Below are 18,930 nucleotides of genomic sequence, written 5' to 3'. Positions count from 1 at the left end.
GGTTCATTTAATCCATTCATATCTTCAGAATAGATCAATGCAAGTAAAAATCAACGGTTCTACATCCTCCCAGCGCCACATCTTTGCTGGAGTGCCGCAGGGATCTCTACTGGCTCCATTGCTGTTCTTTATATACATGTCAGACATCCCGCACAATCCGATGACTTCCATTTTGGCCCTGTATGCGGACGATACGGCAATACTAACCAGATCTCTCAGACCCCATTTCATTACCAGAAAGCTTCAAGAAAACATTCTCAAGCTGGAGGGTTGGTTCTCTAAGTTCAGATTGGAAGTCAACCCCCAGAAAAGCTCAGCCGTTCTTTTCTCAAAAAGGCCAATGTCTCCTGCAGGAGATGTGTTACTATTCAATACTAAAATTCCCTGGCAGACAGAAACAAATTACCTGGGTGTAATTCTCGACAAAAAGCTATCTTTCAATCAGCACACCAAGTCTGAATGCACAAAGGCATCTAAAGCCATAGCTCAGATCTATCCGCTAATTAATAGAAATAGCAAGCTCAGCAACAGAATCAAATTGCTACTATACCAGATGACGATTCGTCCTATAATCACCTATGCCTCTCCGGCCTGGAGCCACACCTCTAATGCTAACATTATCAAAATACAGGAGTGCAGAACAAGTGCTTGAGAATGATTCTGAACGCCCCGTGGTATGTTAGAAACAATCAACTCCACAGAGACACAAATATTCCCTATATTTTCTCTTTTCTACAATCCTTAGCAACCAAGTTTTTCCTAAAGACGTCCACACATCCCAACGATTTGGTTCAGCAAGCTGCAGCATACGAGGCAACGAACATATTCAAATATAGAAGACCAAAAGCTATATTAGCCTCCTATAACGATGCATAATCTCCATACCCATTCAGGGCGAGCAAACTGCTCATAAATTTTACCCTCAGTGTAACCACAACAGATAGCGAGGAATATGAAAAGCATCTTGCTTCACCCCTAAAGACATAAATGGCAATTGTCAATTGTCAGTCAACAGCAGCTTTGAAGTGCCAAACCGGCATTTCTCTTTTCCGGTCGTCAACAATTGACTTCTGACTGCATCATATTATATCTTAGGCATTACTTTCAGCAAAATCCCAAACAACAATATCTACCTCATAGGAAATCAGACCTCAGCATATACATAAGTAATTATAGTAACACACATGGAAAATGAACTCGGCAATTCTATGTCCTAGACCAGTAAAACTTCTATACAATATACGTGGCTTCTGCGTAACCCTAAAGAGTGAAAGAATGCTTTAGAACCCCACTGAAGTTATTGCTGAATTTTTAATAGTAATGCCTCATATTATTATTATTACAAATGTTAAAAAATTATCATTAGGCTAATTATACAAGAAATATACAAGAAAGTGATGATGATGCAAGTGAAAAATGGAAGATTCTGAAGGAAAGCATGATAAGCAGTTAATACTAAAATAGAGGAGAAAAAAAGCAGTATAAAGACTTGAGTAGGGAAGATACAAACAGTGATAAGAAGGGAAAAGGAAGAGTTGTTGGATGAAATAAGTAAAGATACAACAGCAAAGGCAGAAACAAATAACATAAAAGGTGTTTATAGAAACATAAATATGATGACAGGAAGGAGAAAGATGCAAAGGACTAGAGCAGTCAAGAATGAAAGAGGTGAAATTCGGATAGAAAAAGAGAAGATATTACAGAGATGGGAAGAATATGCAAGTAAACTTGATGAAGACAGAGAAAGAGGAGAAATTCAAATGAAAGAACATAGTGGGAAGAGGCTGTACATCATGAGGGAAGAATTGAATCTAGCAATTCAAAAGCTGAAAGAAGGAAATTCCCCTGGAATAGATGGTTTACAGATAGAACTTATAAGGAATATAGCTGAAAAAGGTATGGAAGTGTTATGGCAAATTATTAACAGAATTTATGAGGGACAGGAATTACCAGAGGAGTTTAGAAGATCAATTTTTATCCTCATTCCAAAAAAGACGGGAGTTTTGAACTGTAACAATTTTAGAACGATAAGTCTTATAACTCACACAGCAAAAATTCTGGCAAATAATTTTGGAGAGAATTAAGAGTAAAATAGAAAAAGAAATGAATGAGGAACAGTTTGGATTCTGACCCAACAGAGGAACTAGAGAGGCTATAACTTGTCTAAGAATTATTGGGGAGAAAACACTAAACCATGGTGGAAAGTTGTTTTTGGGATTTCTAGACTTTGAAAAGGCATTTGATACAGTGAAACATGAAAGGCTTTTTGACATTCTAGAAAATATTGATATTAACTCTTATGACTTGGAAATCTTAAAGAGATTATATTGGGCACAAACAGCATCAGTATGTGTTAATGGAGAAGGAATAGGAGAATTCCCAGTGGAGAGAGAGGAGTTAGACAAGTTTGCAAGTTATCACCATTATTGTTTAACCTTTATAGTAAACAAAAGCTTAGAGAGGCACTTGAGGATGTAGAAGAAGGAATAAAAATAAATGGAAGAATCATTAATAACTTAAGACATGCGGATGATGTAGTGGTGATGGCAGAAAGTGAAAACGGATTACAACAAATTGTTCAAAGAATTGAAAACTCCTGTAAAGAGTATACGGAATTAGGATTAACACAAAGAAGACCAAGATAATGATAATGGGCAGGAAAATAGGAGATAATGTAAAGATAAGATGTGGAGGAAAGATTTTTGAAGACGTGGATAGATTTCAATATTTAGGTAGCTGGATCTCAGAGAAAGGAACTTCAGAGTTGGACATTAGAAATAGAATAGGCAAAGCTAAATCGGCATTTATGGAAATGAGGAGAATTTTAATAAACAAGAATATTAAAATAGGTGTTAGAGTTGGAATAGTTAAAGCAACAGTTTGGAGTATTGCAAGTTATGGAAGTGAGTCTTGGACACTCAGAAAGAGAGATATGGAAAGAATTAATGCATTGGAAATGTGGTGTTATTGAAAGATGGAAAAGATTAGCTATACAGAGAGAATATCAAATCAAGAAGTTTTAAGAAGTGTTGGGATGGAAAGAACACTGCTAAAGAATATTATGCAAAGAAAGACCAGATTTGCAGGACATCTTCTGAGAGGTTCTTCGGGACACCTGACAAGAACTATATTACAAGGGAAAGTTGAGGGGAAGAGAAGACGTGGAAGACCAACTAGACAGTGGTTCAATGACATCGTGGAATGGACTGGTTTAAGAATGATGGAAACGACAGACAGAGAGAAATGGAGAAGAGCTGCTCATCTGCTGCAACCCTCTTGCTAGAGGATGCTATCGGATGATGATGATGATGAAGGGCATCCGAAACTTCTTCAACCTAGTATAAGCCAAACACTGACTTCGAAAGATTCGAATATTGTTGCGTTTATCATCATCATCATGTGTATTGAATAGAAAATGTAAAAAATAACATTTTTCATATATATATACGTACATATTGTGTATTGTATATATGATGATAACTTCGTTATTATTAATAAATAAATAAATAAATACCAACTTAAAAAGAAATCTTCAGTTCACTAAGTGAACGGTTTTCCATGGCAACAACATAAAATCCACAAATTACTCAATTTCCACTGTACTTTTTGTATTTTTCAACTTTTATTTATTTATTTTAAGGAAGCTCCTAATATGTTCCAGTTCTCAGCCAGAAACCACCGGGAATGGCATTCGATTCTCGTGCCCAAAGGAACAAACGGATTGAAATTTAATTTTAAAAAATACAATGTTTTTTCTCTCTTCTGGTCGATGGGCTTTTGTGGGTACAGTTCCCCCCCCCCCTCATAAGAACGTATTCGATAAGCGAATGGTTCGTCGCATCTGTCCTAGGAGGGTGGGATGGAAAGATAAGAAACAATAAATCACCTCAAGTTAGTGAAAATAATAATAATAATAATAATAAAAAACTCCAATAACAAATTCTCATTAAAAATAATAAATAATAATAATAATAAAGACAAACTGACACCAGTCATTTGAAACATTCTGAAATGTTACTGACAGTTTTATTTGCATTCAGAAAGCTTAAAATATTAATTCATTGGGAAACAAACAAAAAAAGATCATTCTAAATCTAGTAGAGTCTCTCCTCATAAAACGTACGCTGTTCCGTTTCAGGGACCAAGAGTGCTTTGGATGTTAACTCTTCTACGAACGAAAACTGGTAATACATGCTTTTCATCATCCGGTGTGATGACATCCTATACTTCTACAGGACAGGTCTTTTTATATCGGCTCTGCGGTTATAAATACAAAATTAAATAAAATTAAAAAAATAAAGAATTAGTTCGAGTTCCTATTTTGAGGATTTTCCTGCAAACTCGAGTTTGAAGAAAACTTCTCCATCTGAGACCGTCAAGATTTTAGCAGCTTTCTCCAAGGACAAATGCACTACCGAGAAACTCATGCATGGAGTTGCAAAATACGAGAAAGTGCGCTGAAAAAAATGTGCGCAGGGGAAGCACACATGAATCCTTATATCCAAGCGTTATCAGTACGTCGTAGCGCGAGGTCGCCAATTTCTTACATGTGCGAATATGGTTTCTCAGATGCGTTTGTCAACATTGCATAAACACCGATCATGTTGTCTGCCTGTTTATAACAGCACTGCTCTGGATGGACGGTTTTAATGGAATGTCTTTCGATTGTCCACTTTTGGTAGACGATGGTATAACCCAGTGTTTCTCAAACTTTTTTCATCTACGGAACACTTCACAAATCCTGAAATTTTCACGGAACACCTTGCTTATTTTGTAATGTATAAATTAATAATTAATTGGTAATTTAGCTGATTTTTATTATTAATCAATAATTAATAATTAATTATTAATTAAAAATTAATTAAACATCAATTAAACCATTATTAAATTAATTTGTGCTGACAAATTAATTTAATAATTTAATAAAGACTTTAAATCTATAAATTTATTTTTTTATGTATCCATAATGGCTGGATTGAAATACTGAAACATGAAATATTTGGCTTAGAATGTTTCACTGATCTCCTCCCCCCCTCGTATATTCATATCGTTTATTGGTTTTTATTCTGGTAATATTAACCTCATATAGAAGATTAATAAAAATCTTAGGTTACTAAAGTTACATAAAAGATATTAATGAACAAAAATAAAGAAGCATGTAACACAGGTTCTAAACAGAATGTATCTAGCATTTCGTGTTATTTATTTAACTATTTCAGTTATAGGAGGCTTCTAATATTAAGCTTCACAAGTTAATTCTAATGCGCTGATATTTATTATATGGCTTCATATTATTGTTTCAGAATCTTTTCGACGTATTATTATTATTATTACTACGGGCGACTCCAAGGAGTCCTTAGACTCATCGAGGGAGGCCCTAAATATCATGTTCACACAACTATGCGATTACATTCTCACAGTATCTATCATACCTTGCCTTGAACTCGCTCACTGTCATAGCACCCACAACAGACTCTGGCAGCTTATTCCATTCATTCACCACTCTCCAAGTAAAGAACCCAGCTCTAACACCCTTACTAACCACGCTCTTTCCCAGCTTCCATAGATGTCCCCTAGTCCTCCCACCACCAGTCCTGATCTCAAAAATATCCTCTGGATTAATCCTATAGAAACCCTTCAGTAACTTCAGAATGACTCAATCATATCTCCCCTCTTCCGCCTATCAACCAATTTCTGCAACCCACAAATCTTCAATCTGTTCTCATAGGGTTCATTCCATAGACCTGCTATCATCTTGGTCACTAGTCTCTGGATCCTCTCCACCTCCTCCCCATCAAGAAGAAACCTAGGTGACCAAATCTGGGCACAGTAGTCGAGATGAGATCTTATCAAGGCTCGGTACAGAGGAACAACAACTTGTTTGTCTCTGCTCGTCAAAGTATTTTTCAACAACCAAGTGAGTCGATGAGCTGATTTAGCCACTTTTGCAATGTGCCCCTAAACTTCAACTCCCTATCCACCAACACTCCCAAATCCCTGGCCTCATTAATCTCCTGGAGTACGGTTCCACCAATGTGATATACTGCTACTAATCTTTTGACCCCAAAATGCATAACCTTACATTTTGTCACATTAAACTGACATTCATTCTCCTTAGTCCAGACCTCCAGTCTATCCAAATCATCCTGCAAGATTTTGACATCTTCTGCATTCACTATTGCCCTACCCAACTTTGCATCATCAGTGAACAAATGAACAGTTCCTCAGATCCTTCCCTATATCGTTAATGAACAAATTACCATCAAAGTATATTCAAAGTTTACCATCTATAAAAAAGGCAAGAGAGAACATGGTAGTTTTTCACATCACTTCAGGCTTCTAATAAGAATGGCGTGTGGGGGTTTCTCAAGGGGGTAATGAAATGCACTTGCCATCTAAAGAAATTCACAAAAGAAACGCTGCGATCCGAACAGACATTAACTTTTCAGACTGCTGGTTGAAAAGTTAATACACTAGCCACTCGGCCTACTTGGCCGAGTGGCTAGTGCTGAAATATTTCCCAAGTGTGTTTTTGTAATTTTTTGAAATTATATTTCTGATTGATCTGCAGAAACGAAAAAGTTAAGTAGTCCTGTCTCTAAAGTTTCTGCGAACCACTTGCACATTGCGATTGTTTTCCAGGAGAGATACACCAAGGGCCCTTCCTAAATGAATTCCCAACTTCCTGGTAGCGTCCATATAATGATAATAAAAGCATCGACCATGAAAAGATTCGAAAATCGTACTTGTATATTCTGTCTTCTACCGCTGGATCTAGTGTTAATACTGCCCGCCAACAAATGAAGTTCTTTAAGGATAATAAAAATGAACGTCAACAAAGCCTTTGAATTGCTATTAAAATTAAAACTTATTGAACTAAAAGATCCTAGCTTTAGTTAGAGATCCCAGTTTTAGTTTAACAAACGAAGTTTCGGCTAAGCCCATTCGAAGTCGCGTGGTATATTTATTATTTTTATTCTTCTCATATTTCTATAATATTAACAAATACTGTTTAATGATATTTCTTTAGCCATCTGCCATTTTACTTTAAAAAAAAAAAATTTATTCAGACGACTGGAATTTCACAGCAACGAATATGAGAATTCATTGAACTATGAAGTTTGCATACATCAACGATTTTATTTTCTTTTTCTTTTTATTTATTTATTTTCCATTATAGTGTTACAGCAGCACCAAAGTAACTGTGTGATTTGCGCATGGAGATTTTTATTTATTTTTCTCGTAGGAGTGAATAACTATGTATTTGAATATGATGTAATAAGTTTGGATTTCTTCGGTCGTCTGCTTTTAATTCTCTCTTCATTCAGACAACTGCAATTCACAAGTCAGCACACAATAACTTTTTTTTTCCTTCTACATTTGTCTTTCGTATTTTCTTTCTTTTATATCTTCGGCTGATGTAACTAACTGCATCTTTTACTTACCACCCATACCCTCAAAGATATTGTTTGTGCATATTTTTTCTCACCTTTTGACCTTGATTAAGTGACTCAATCAAGAGTTTTTCCCACCAAATAAAAAGGAGAAAAAAAAAAGAAAAAAAAATTCTGTTGAAGTTTTTCTACCAAAACGGTGAGAAGATTTCTTAAGAGAGTTTTTCTACGTGGAGTTGTGCGAAACAGGCGGGACGACCACAGAAACATCCCTATACGTTGGCTTTCCATCCCCCGAGGCAGTACAGCGTAACTCCTCATACTATCCGAACTGATAATTAGGGTCCTCGCGGTACGGCTGCCCGGTAGGCGGGCGAAAGAGAGAAACACGTGATTTGTGTCCAATGACGGCTTACGGAAGACAATGAACTGAAGAGACGGCAGAGAGCGAGTGAGACGGATCTGTTGTCTCGGAGATCTTCGAGCTTTCGCACTGCGTTTGACGGTCAGCTTTTGCTAAACGCCACTGAACTCTTCTTCACAGAGGGGTGGCCCGCCTCCTAGAGTGCGGCATTTGTTGCCAGTCGGGATCTCCTGATAAGGACAAAACGCAACTTTTTAAAAGTGCCTCGAACAAGAAAGAGCAGCAGGATGCGCGTGAGATTAAGTGATGTGTTTGGAGTGGTCGCGATGCTAGCAGCACTTCGGGTGAGTTCTTCATGTAAATTGTAATTTAAGTCGTAAGGTTCTTGTTCGTGGTGGCAGGCATTCTTCGAGTTGGTTAGTGGCCGAAGAATGGGTGTGATGACCATGGAAAGGACCCTTAGGTGATGGGTGGACACAGCAACTTATTTCCATAGCAACTGTGGTACATCTTTCCATACCTGTTCGGTACCTTTTCTGCATAGCAAACATGAGGTCCGTCTTGAGGAGTGGTCTTCGCTCACCAATTTCGTCTCCAGTTATTTCCTTCAGATGTCTCAGTGTTCGAACAGCATTCTTGTAGTTTTCCCTTTTGTCGTTTCTTTTAATTTTTCATTATTTTATCTGCGTTATGGAAGATTTAATTCATTTTTCATAACTTTTTCTTCTATCAACCAAGTAAGTTGAACTTCGAGTGTGTCATAACTCATTTCCATAATTCTCTAGTTAATAATACTAAAAACAGAGTAGTCTATGATACAAGATTTGGAATTTGTCTTGTTTGTTGCCTTTACTTATATACGAATCCTCCAATCTTCCAGCGGTAACCAGTGTTGGAGAAGGTTATGTCCAAACCGCTAGAGTCCAATTCCCTTTTCTGTTCCTTTGCTTTTTTTTTTTTTTTTTGATTGGGCACATAATGTGAATCATTTCTAATTTGATTGTCTCTATTATTTTTAGCTGATTTTATTTAGTTAATTCGATGTTCCTATTATTGAAAGTTTTGGCAATTCAAGTCCAAATCAAGTAAACTCCGTTGATTCTGTTGAAATATTGTTACATTTTTAAATTCTGTGGAATAATGCCAAACGTTAATGTGTCGGAAGCGTCTGTAATACAGAAATGATCGTATTCTGCGTTCGAAATAAAAATCAGAAATTTAAAAAGATATATTAAATGCTAAACGATGTTTATGGAGACGATCCGATTAAATTCAACTTTTCATTTATTATTAAGATCTGCGGTTTTGTTATCAACAGGTGGATCATGGATTTTATGGCGCTGCTCTTTTCATGATTTTTCAAGGTTTCATTATTCGTTTTCTGATAATTATCACATCATCAATGTATTTCATAGGTTTATGTGAGCTACAGTGTTCACTCGAACTCATGGAATATCGTTAATTCCCGACTCCTCCTAAAATGATAAACAGAATTTTTGGCATACTGATAATTATCACGTGATCGGCGTATTTGATAGAATTTTTATATACTACAATATTAACTGTAACCTTAACGTGTAATATCTGTTAATATCCCTTCTATTTCCCCGAAAAGATTATAAACATATAATGAAGAAGGCCTTTCTTAATACATATTTCTTCTATTATTTATTTTCTGCTTTTATAATTGCTAATTTCAATGTATAAAAATTGGTAAAAAAAAAAAAAAAATCCAGAATATGCTCAAACGTCATCTCTTTTGCAATTGACAACAGACAGCATGCGCACAATTTCATCATTGAACATCAACGAATTATAAATTTAGCACAAAGTGAAAAGCATTCCGATCATCAGCGGCTTTTTTGGTTTGCCGCATGCCTTACTGATAGTTCTCGTACTATCCAAGTGTTCGAGCTTTTTTTTGAATGTTTTTTAATGTTAAATGAGTAATCGAAAAATCAGTGAACATGAACAGCATTCGGGTACGATCATTGCCTTCCCCAAATATCAGAAATATTTTTCATTGTGGTCCTTAGTTTTCGTGAATTAATTTTTACAAAAGATAATCATAAGAATTTCATTTATCGAAAATGTATTAATGAATTTTAGTATTAAATTTGAATTAAGATATATGGAAGATTAATGCGTAAAATTAGTTCACATACTTAGTAACCGAACAATAAGTGTGAATCCAATCCCTATTTGTCATTTACGTCATATAGAAATGCATTAATAATCGGTCATGTTTATCTTGATTTACAAATTCAAACACAGCTTGGACATGAATACAACTTTTAAAATACAAATTCCTGCGGATGGTGATGTGAAGGTTAAAATAGTGACCGACACTAATTTTGCTGTTAATTATCCGAAGTAACATGCTCACGACGCGAAATTTATCGCAGAATTTATACTAATAGTTATGGAATTACTGTTGAATTTCGATCGTATATTCTCTTGCAAGCGAGATTTTAACTTCACTCTGTTTATTTTAAACGACCTTCAGGGATAAACGGCAGTTGCATATTGTACTGTGGTAAACAATGCACATGCGCAGGACTATGCAAATTGCAGTTTGATCATGACTTTGCGCTTCTCCGCTCAACAGATTTGCGGTCCCTTACGGAGGCACACTTCATAGATTGGAAAAGTGGCACGTGGATCCCGATAAAGCTAAAATTTGAAAACAAGTTTCCTAATTACTTAATTCGTATTTCTACACGTAGTATGCTAAGCATATACATGTAGTAATACGAATAAAAACATGCTGACATGTATCACCGATAAACTAATTGATTATATCTTATATACGTTAGCTATGGTCCTTAGATCACAAATGCCCAACCTCTCGCAACGTGCCATTTATAGCATATTCTACATGTTAAATGTGCTTACTTCATTTGATAACACGGAAAAGCTTTACTAGTTTAAGTAAGTGATATTTCGTCGCGATTCTGAAGTACTGAAAGAAATTTTTTTAGCTTCAAACATTCAGTCTTGTTAGCAAAATTTTTAAAAGGAAATCAGGTATTTTATTTTTAATAATTTTAATATTTTCTTGATTATTAAAGTACATAAAACTGAAAGAAAAAATCTTTACCAATAGACCTTCAAATAAATCGTACGGTTTGTTGAATTTTGTAGACTTCAATCAGTCAAAATCTGTTTCAATTCTTGTCTAAAGTTGAAGAATTTAAGAATGCTAAATCGCGTTCACCCAAAATACTGAAAACCAAATATTCAGATCAAAGCCATTCAAATATTATTTTTATTATATTGTTTAGAACGGCAAGTCGTTCAAATAATATTCCACTATGAATTTCTCTCAAAAAGAAAGTATCCCTTGATTTAATAATTCGAAACAAGATTTTGAAGTTTTTAACAGGCTTTATATTTAATTATATGTTTATTATCTGTGGAATGTTATTAAAAGGTGTTCGATTTTATTGAACTTCCTGAGCTCAGTCGGTATGATGGAAAGACCCGAGTTCGATCCCATATAGGATACAAATAATCATTATAAGGGCTTTTCGAATGAAGATGTCATACGAAAGGAATGGGAATTTTTCTTTCTTCAAAACAGGCAAAGTGGCCTGCAAACACGGCCATTAACAGACCAAAAGTGCATTTGCCAAGTATGTAAATGTGGTTTGTTTACCTTGGATTTACAGCCGAAGCAACTCAGGCTATGAAGCCAGTGTATTATGTCCGTAAATCGCGCTTATTCTTTTAAGCTGTTTGCCTGTTTTGAGGGGTAAAAAACCCGAGTTTTCGTGAGGAAAACCTTTCCAACTCCGTACGAGAGATTAGTGTGGGGCAGTACGAGGTAGACTGATGTCGTCTGGAGTGGCTTCCTGTAATGAGTTCTGAAATCCAATGCAGGTGATGATAATAATATAAATAAAATCGACACTTGGCCGAGTAGATAACATTTACGATCTCCCACCAATTGGTTGTGAGTTTTTGCATGTTTGTGAATGATTTTGGATGGTAGGTGATTTTTCATCGCTTGGTGTGAGGTTACCATCTCACTTATTGGAGGCCTGAAGGTCTTAAACAATTACCGTGTTTGGTAGAATTCTAAAACAGGGTTCTGAGATTATCTCACCCTTAGAACTCAATAATACTTTATGTAGATATTATTTCTGGAAAATTTCCCATGTTACTCCTCTAAATTAATATTAATTTTTATGGCTATTTTGCCTATTTTTCTTTAGAAGTACATTCCCGCAGCTAATTTTTGATAATGAAATTTCGAATGGTCACTGAATGATTTTCTGCCAAAATGTCGCAGTCCTGTCCTGACGCGGCTCTTTCTCATTCACTTGTTTGGAGCCCACTCATATTCATCTCACTTGACTAACAAAACCCCATACTTAAGCACAGATAAAAGTTCTCATTCATCTAATACTACAAGTCTGTTTAATGATTTCAAATTATATTTTCTTTCTCTACGTCAAACTCTTTTCAAAATCTCTTTCAATATTTTTCAACTTTATTAGCGTAATGGAATCTTTCTATCCATAAAATAAAATAAAATATATCAAATAAATTCATCCCTTAAAAATTATATATATATATATTTTTTATTTTTTTCAAAACACGATCTCTGGCCGAATAACCCTAGTCTAAAGCATTCGGCATTGCTATAATGACCCGGTTCCGCAGAGGGACAGCTGAATTCAACTTCTTCGACATATGTAATGTTTGTTGTATTCACCTCCCTACAACTAATAAGACAGAAAGATACACCAAGAACACCCGTAAGGAAAGCAATTAGCGATTGTGTATAAGAAGGCATTATGAACAAGGTGCCCAATGAATGAACTGGAGCAGTGCAAATATGCTGAAGTGTTAATAAATCCAGTCGAAAAGAAGAGGAGGAAATAATAACACGCCAATCGTGTTATTTATATTTGAAAAAGCAGCTGCAGAAGCGAGAACTTTGAATGAAATAATAATAATAGCAATAAATAACCATGGAAAAAATAATAGCCATTATTATTTTTTATTTATATTTTAATTTATTATTTATCTCATTTATAAATATTAATTTATATATATTTAATAAAAATAAAACGGTCATTTTGCTGTGTATTTTTCCGTTTACACATGATTATTGTAGAGACATTTTGGAGTTTGTTTTCTTCCACTGTCATGAAATAGTTCTAGATTAGATTACTTTAGATTTCCTTAAAGTGAGTTAGATTACATTTGGCACGTTAGCGTTAGGTTAGGTCAAAGTACGATTATAATTAAATAAGATTTTCAAAGCTGTAATAACGGAAAACTAAATTAATCAAATCAGCATACGACAAAAACTATGAAATATAATCATTGTCGCCAAACTATCCATTACGAATATATTGAGCCCTTCCGCGAATGATTTCTCAACCCTCTCGTGGACTTATTAATAAATATTTATTAATATTTTTTCTATTAATGTATTTATTAACATTCTTAATATTAATATTTATCAATATCCATTTTCTTTAGAAAACGTTTTAATAAAATTGATTAGCTATAAAAATTAGAACTTAAAAATTCGCGAGTTTTTATTATTATTATTATTTATTTATTTATTTATTAAATTCTGGCTTGTGCTTATTTATTTTCCAATCGTTTGGGTAATAAATATTTTCAGAAATTTTAAATATTTCTAGTTGTATCCGGTCGAGCAAACGAAAAGTTCGCTCCTAGCGTCGGGATTTTTCGGACTAACAGTATGTTGTCGTAAGCCCCAACTGCCAATTATTGAACTGCAAAGCTTCTGTTACTAATGAGGGAGGGAGGAGGAGTGAGAATAAAAAATAGTAGAAAAAGATAGAAGAAGATGCCCGAGATGCTTCTAACTTTGGACATCATTTTTAGAGTAAGTTGGACTGCCACTATGTGATATCCCCTGACTGACGACACATACTGATTTGCCCCACGATGAGGATGGTTGTGGCCATTGGTCAAGGTGAACCAAGGCACATGATAATAAATTTGACTCTTGAGAATCTTAGAATCCTGACTACAAGTCTGTTAAATGATGTCAGGCGCTATCAGACACTGTCCTAAAATATGGTCTGTATAGCAACCGAACAAATTCCATTAGCAAATCACGATATTTTATAATTTTTTCAAGCTCTTTGCTGTTGGTGTTATTGTCACTGGCACTGCAATGCCAGTAATCCAAACTCGGCGATGTTCGATAAGTGAAATATCAGATCTGTTGTGGTCCAAAGGCTGATCAGTTTCTATTCTAAAATCCCAAAGAAATTTTGTAGTTTAAGTTTCCGATGCTGTCTCGATGTTATGCTGTCATTAGATATGATAGGTAGGAAAGCTGTACTGTTTGCATAAATACCAGTCTCTTGATCAAGTCGGTATTTGTAATCAGCTTGAGCAATTTTGCTGCAGGAAATGATCTGATGTTCGACGTATAATCTGCATTTATTGGTATGGAATAACAAGAAATGCATGTTATGCGTAGAACATCAGATCATCATATCAATTTTTGCTGTAATTGCTATGTTCTTGAGCGGCTAGGATAGATGTAGCCATTATCCTATATATTATCCATAATCCTATATATTAGTAAGCCAATTTCTTATACTTGAATAGTTTTTCTCACTTGCAGGCCTCGCCCGCGTGTTTTATATGACCAGTCAACATCACTTTGTGGATATAATGCATAGAAATTAATTCTTGAGTTTTGTGCTTCAATTTGTCCAGATCTTTTGTCCAATCCATTATGACAGCAGTGTTCAATCCATTAAGTTTTCTTCTCAGAATATTTCGATGTGTTCATCTGTTGTTTAACTCTCGAGTGGAGAATATCATTTGCTTCTAATATAGTATTTTATAGTATTTTTGTTGAAATTGCTTTTATACATTTCTCCTGGTCAGGAGCAAAATTGCTGTGTCATGAATTTTTCCTCGTTTCATAGATTCCCTCATCCAAATTCCATTTCGATGTCCTGACTGAAAATACAAACCGAGTTTTGTAATGAGTCTGTTTATAGGTTTATTTGCTAGAAAATTTCAGATGAGACTTTAATATTCTTTTTTAGAAATTTCATATCCGAGCAGTGTTTTCTTCAAAAGAGGTCAATGAAATGTTGAAGAGTCTGGATGACAAGAAATCACCTTAGAAAATCCTCCGTCTAATCCCACCATCTCTAAATTGTTTATTATTGACTATTAAAGTTGTTTTCCATGTTTTCTTCAAAAGAGGTATCAACGAAATGTTGAAGAGTCTTGGTGACAAGAAATCACCTTAGAAAATTCTCCGTTTAATCCCTCCATCTCTAAACTGTTTATTATTGACTATTAAAGTTGTTTTCCATGTTTTCATAACAGCCAGCACCCAGAAACAAACATATTCTTTCGCTAATTCGGAATATCTCTAATAATTTCAGGATTCAAGAGTGTGGGAGAGTCAAACTCCCCCCCCCCGTTTTTTTTTCTCTTTTATTCCTCTAACTTTTTTAAAATTTCCTTTTAACTCAGTCGGATAAATTTGATTGTTTGTTAAGAGTAAACGGAATTCCTCATGATTGCAGTAAACAGTTTAAAACGTAGTTGGAAGGAGTGTTGTTGAACGATAGCTACTTTAGGTGAACCTGACTGCAACAAAGATAGATTGTTACGTCATTCGGCTATGCTGGTTCGATGTTTTATCCAAAATTCACATAATTCATCTTTGCCAAGTGCGCTTAAGTGTTTCAAATTTTCTAGCTTGTACACTAATTATTTCTTTGATAAGAATTTTCGCATTTGTTTTTCTTTTCATTTGTGATTCTATTTCCTTTAATACATGAGGGATTTTATTATATTCAACAAGATTATTCCAGATTGACTTCCAAAATTCGAGTGTTTCTTCTTTTTCTGGAAAATTGATTGTGTACATTTGCCCGTCAAGACTGCGAGAACTGACGTTGGTTCAGTCAAAATGATGTTGTGTACATATTGGTTGATTCTTCCTTCATACATAAATATAAATACATAAATTCACATGAATTATAATCTTGTTTTTGATCTTATTATTTTATACCTGATGTTCTTTACGATTCTTTATGTAGCTAAGATCAGAAAGCAGTTTGTGGACTTTTATTCTCACCGGATCGGATTTTCTATAGTGTAGATTGCTTCATCTTCGTCTTCTGATCTTGCAATTAGCAACCTAGTCTGCTGTAATGATATACGCCGTGCTATACAACATCTGGATTTGTTTCCTTTAAACTTTCAGGTGTAATTGCTCCTATTACCACACGTGTTCCAATGTGGCAGACTTCCAGTTCACATTGCATTTCTTTCAATAGTCTGAGGTATGCCATCAACTTGGTTAGAGTTGTATTTCGAAACTATATACAGCTACGTAATGATTTCTTGCCACTGGAGCTATTGATTTATTATATTTCTTGATCTGTTGCCCGCCAAGGAGTGCTGGGTCCTGTAGCCCGCTTGTCTCCTGATGCCTAGGAACCCAACATTCGACGCAAACCGTGACGACTCGGCTGCCATCCGATCCACCATGGATTTTTTTTTTTCTTCACCATTCAGATGTGTGGGTGGAATCCCCTTAGCCAGACTTGGGTGCAGGACCACCCGAGTCAGCAAAACCTGTCTGAGCTTGTTTAACTTGGGTGGTCCTTCTGGTAGTTACGTTACCACCAACTTACCTCTCAACATCATTGAAGCAAACAAGCCCTCTCGCCATAACAGGGCCGTGTTCCTTGGGGGGGGGGAGGTATTATTATTATTATTATTGTTGTTGTTGCTGTTATTATTATAATCACGGATTTTCAGGAACTCATTAAAGCTTTTCAAATATTAGCTAATCATAATATAGTTTGGAAAAATTTACTATATAGATATTTAAGCCCAACCAGCCCATTCGAAGTCAAATTATATTACAGTATGGCTGTCGAAAGCTATATATTGCATATTTTAGACCATCGATGGCTGTCTTGCCCGTCTGGTTGGCAGAGTGGTTAGCGTATCCGTTCTCCAGCCAAGAGAATGTGAGTTTGAATTCCTCAGTGGGTATGAATGTTTGTAATTGTCCTTCTAGTTTGTGTAGAAAGGGCATCTGCGACCCTACCACTTCTTGTAATAGAAGGCTTCACTCCCTAAAGCCTATGAGGCACGGGAGTGATTATAGGGTGTCTACAGACGTCAAATGTGAATAACTAATTGCTGACTTAAATTACTCGTATTGCCATGCTTGAACTGACAACTTAAAATGGTTTTTCTCGTAAATTTGTTTTTCCAGTTCTTTTAATTAGCTTAATAATGCAAAGACATATTTACCGAATCGGTTAAATATTCAATAAAATGTACAGCAATATCTGTGAATGTTTTTTCATTTCTAGTCAAAACTATCAACAGTTAAAAAAAAATGGTGTAACAGTCTCTAGTTAATGTTAATTGTTATGGGAGGGGGGGGGGATACTGACCTTAGTGGATAGTCCTCAGGTCGGCTTCCAGTTTTATGTCTACTTCCCAGACACCTTCCTATTCAAGATCCCAACATTTTATGATCTTTCAATCCAATTTAATTCAAAACATTTTAGTCCCTAGATCATGTTAGTAATATTTTTTCAGTTTCCCATACTATACATATCCCCACTCCCCCCAAAAAAACCACCTGGACCATCTTAAATTACCCTTGAAACAATACTCAATCAAATGCTGTAAGACGCTTAGACGGGGAGCTTCCAACTACTCTTAAAAAGTATGCTGAGCTTAAGTTCCTTACAGATCATTATACACGTTAAGGTAATATGTTTTTCTAACATTTGACATCGGTAAAAATGCACTCAAATTAATGAAGAATAACAGAAATTATATAAACCTATGATAATTAATTGCTAATAGCTTATTTATCAAAGTAAATAACTTTACGGGGCTTTATTTATCTTAGTTTCGAAACTGTTCAACAAAAGATATCCCCGTGTTAATTTATAGTCAAATAAGGAACAGCATTTTCTTTGAAATTTGAAGTCTCAAAATGGTGATCAAATTTTAGTGACCTGACATGTTTAGAAATGATAGTGAATGTTATTATTCGCACTAATGGCAACAATCACCTCAAAACAGTAATAATAGTAGTGCGAATAATAACATTCACTAGCTTATGTCTGAAAGTTATTTATTTTTGCTCTCATAAATGTTCCGAATTAGTTACTAAATCGCACTCATTGAATTAAACCTCTCTGTAATCAAACCCTAGCAAACATTTCTTGATTGCTTGGTTGCAACAATGGATATTTATTATCATTTTTAATGATACCCACAACTGGGTGAACGCTGGCATCAGATGTTTTTAGTTGTTATCTGTAGTAGTGCTAAGAATAAATGTCTATCTCTTAAGATAAACGCAAATTTCCTGATGCATAAGCTTAGATATGAAGACAATAGCTCTTTTATCTTGAAGAGTTTGATGGGAAAAGGAGTAGTCGATATAATATAGCTTGATTAAAATTGTTGTTATTCCATTTTATACATTGTCTGAGTTCAGATATATTCTTGTCGAAACATTTCAGTATTGTTTCGACAAGATATAAGATCATTATAAGATTAATAAGATATAAGACTACAAGATTATTATAAGATATTACTTAAATTGGATCACTCTGTATAGTTCTTCTGTATTAAACTTTATTTCAATGACAGATTCACGGAGCAATACTGAAGATCACCAGCCTCAAAGAAACCAGAACGAATAAAAATGTGAATTTTTAGTTTTTAAAAAAAATGCATGCTTTTCTGATTTATAATAAAAATTAATATTTGAAACGTCACCGAAGAATTTAAGTACGTTTCAATGTAAAAATGCATATTAAAAAATATAACAAGCATTACTTAATTTGTTTCTGATTATCTTGATCGTCAACTTAACCTCCCTCAAAAATATATATATATATATATATATATATATATAAATCTACTAATAATGGCAACTGTCATAAGTTTCTTGTTTGTATTCCTTATCGCGTGAACATTCATACGTCGTATATCACAAAGAAGTACACGGATTTTAGGAACAGTCCATTTCAAATCTCAGAAAAAAGTATTTTATTTTTTATTTGGCGCACAGAAGCAAAAGATGTCCCACGTGACCACCATTTGCTTCTAGCCGAATGACAAATACACCAAGGTAAACTGCTAAATAAATAAATT

At 34.9% G+C, this 18,930-nt stretch overlaps 1 protein-coding gene across 1 annotated transcript in view; it reads left to right on the top strand.

Annotated features, from left to right (window-relative positions):
• The first annotated feature begins 7,986 nt into the window (after window positions 1-7,986).
• Window positions 7,987-18,930, top strand: part of LOC150109687 (tumor necrosis factor receptor superfamily member 16-like) — a 73,610-nt gene continuing 62,666 nt past the window's right edge. The window contains exon 1 of the mRNA XM_090409721.1: window positions 7,987-8,102. Coding sequence (XP_090265847.1) covers window positions 8,046-8,102 — 57 coding nt within the window. The 5' untranslated portion in view covers window positions 7,987-8,045. The remainder of the gene's footprint in view (window positions 8,103-18,930) is intronic.

The sequence above is a fragment of the Typopeltis vanoorti genome, chromosome 2 (assembly GCF_054136105.1).
Source record: "Typopeltis vanoorti isolate ZY-2024b chromosome 2, IOZ_Tvanoo_1.0, whole genome shotgun sequence".
In the NCBI taxonomy this organism is placed as follows: Eukaryota; Metazoa; Arthropoda; class Arachnida; order Uropygi; family Thelyphonidae; genus Typopeltis; species Typopeltis vanoorti.
Note: the sequence above shows the minus strand (reverse complement) of the source record. Positions and strands in the feature narration are given on the sequence as shown.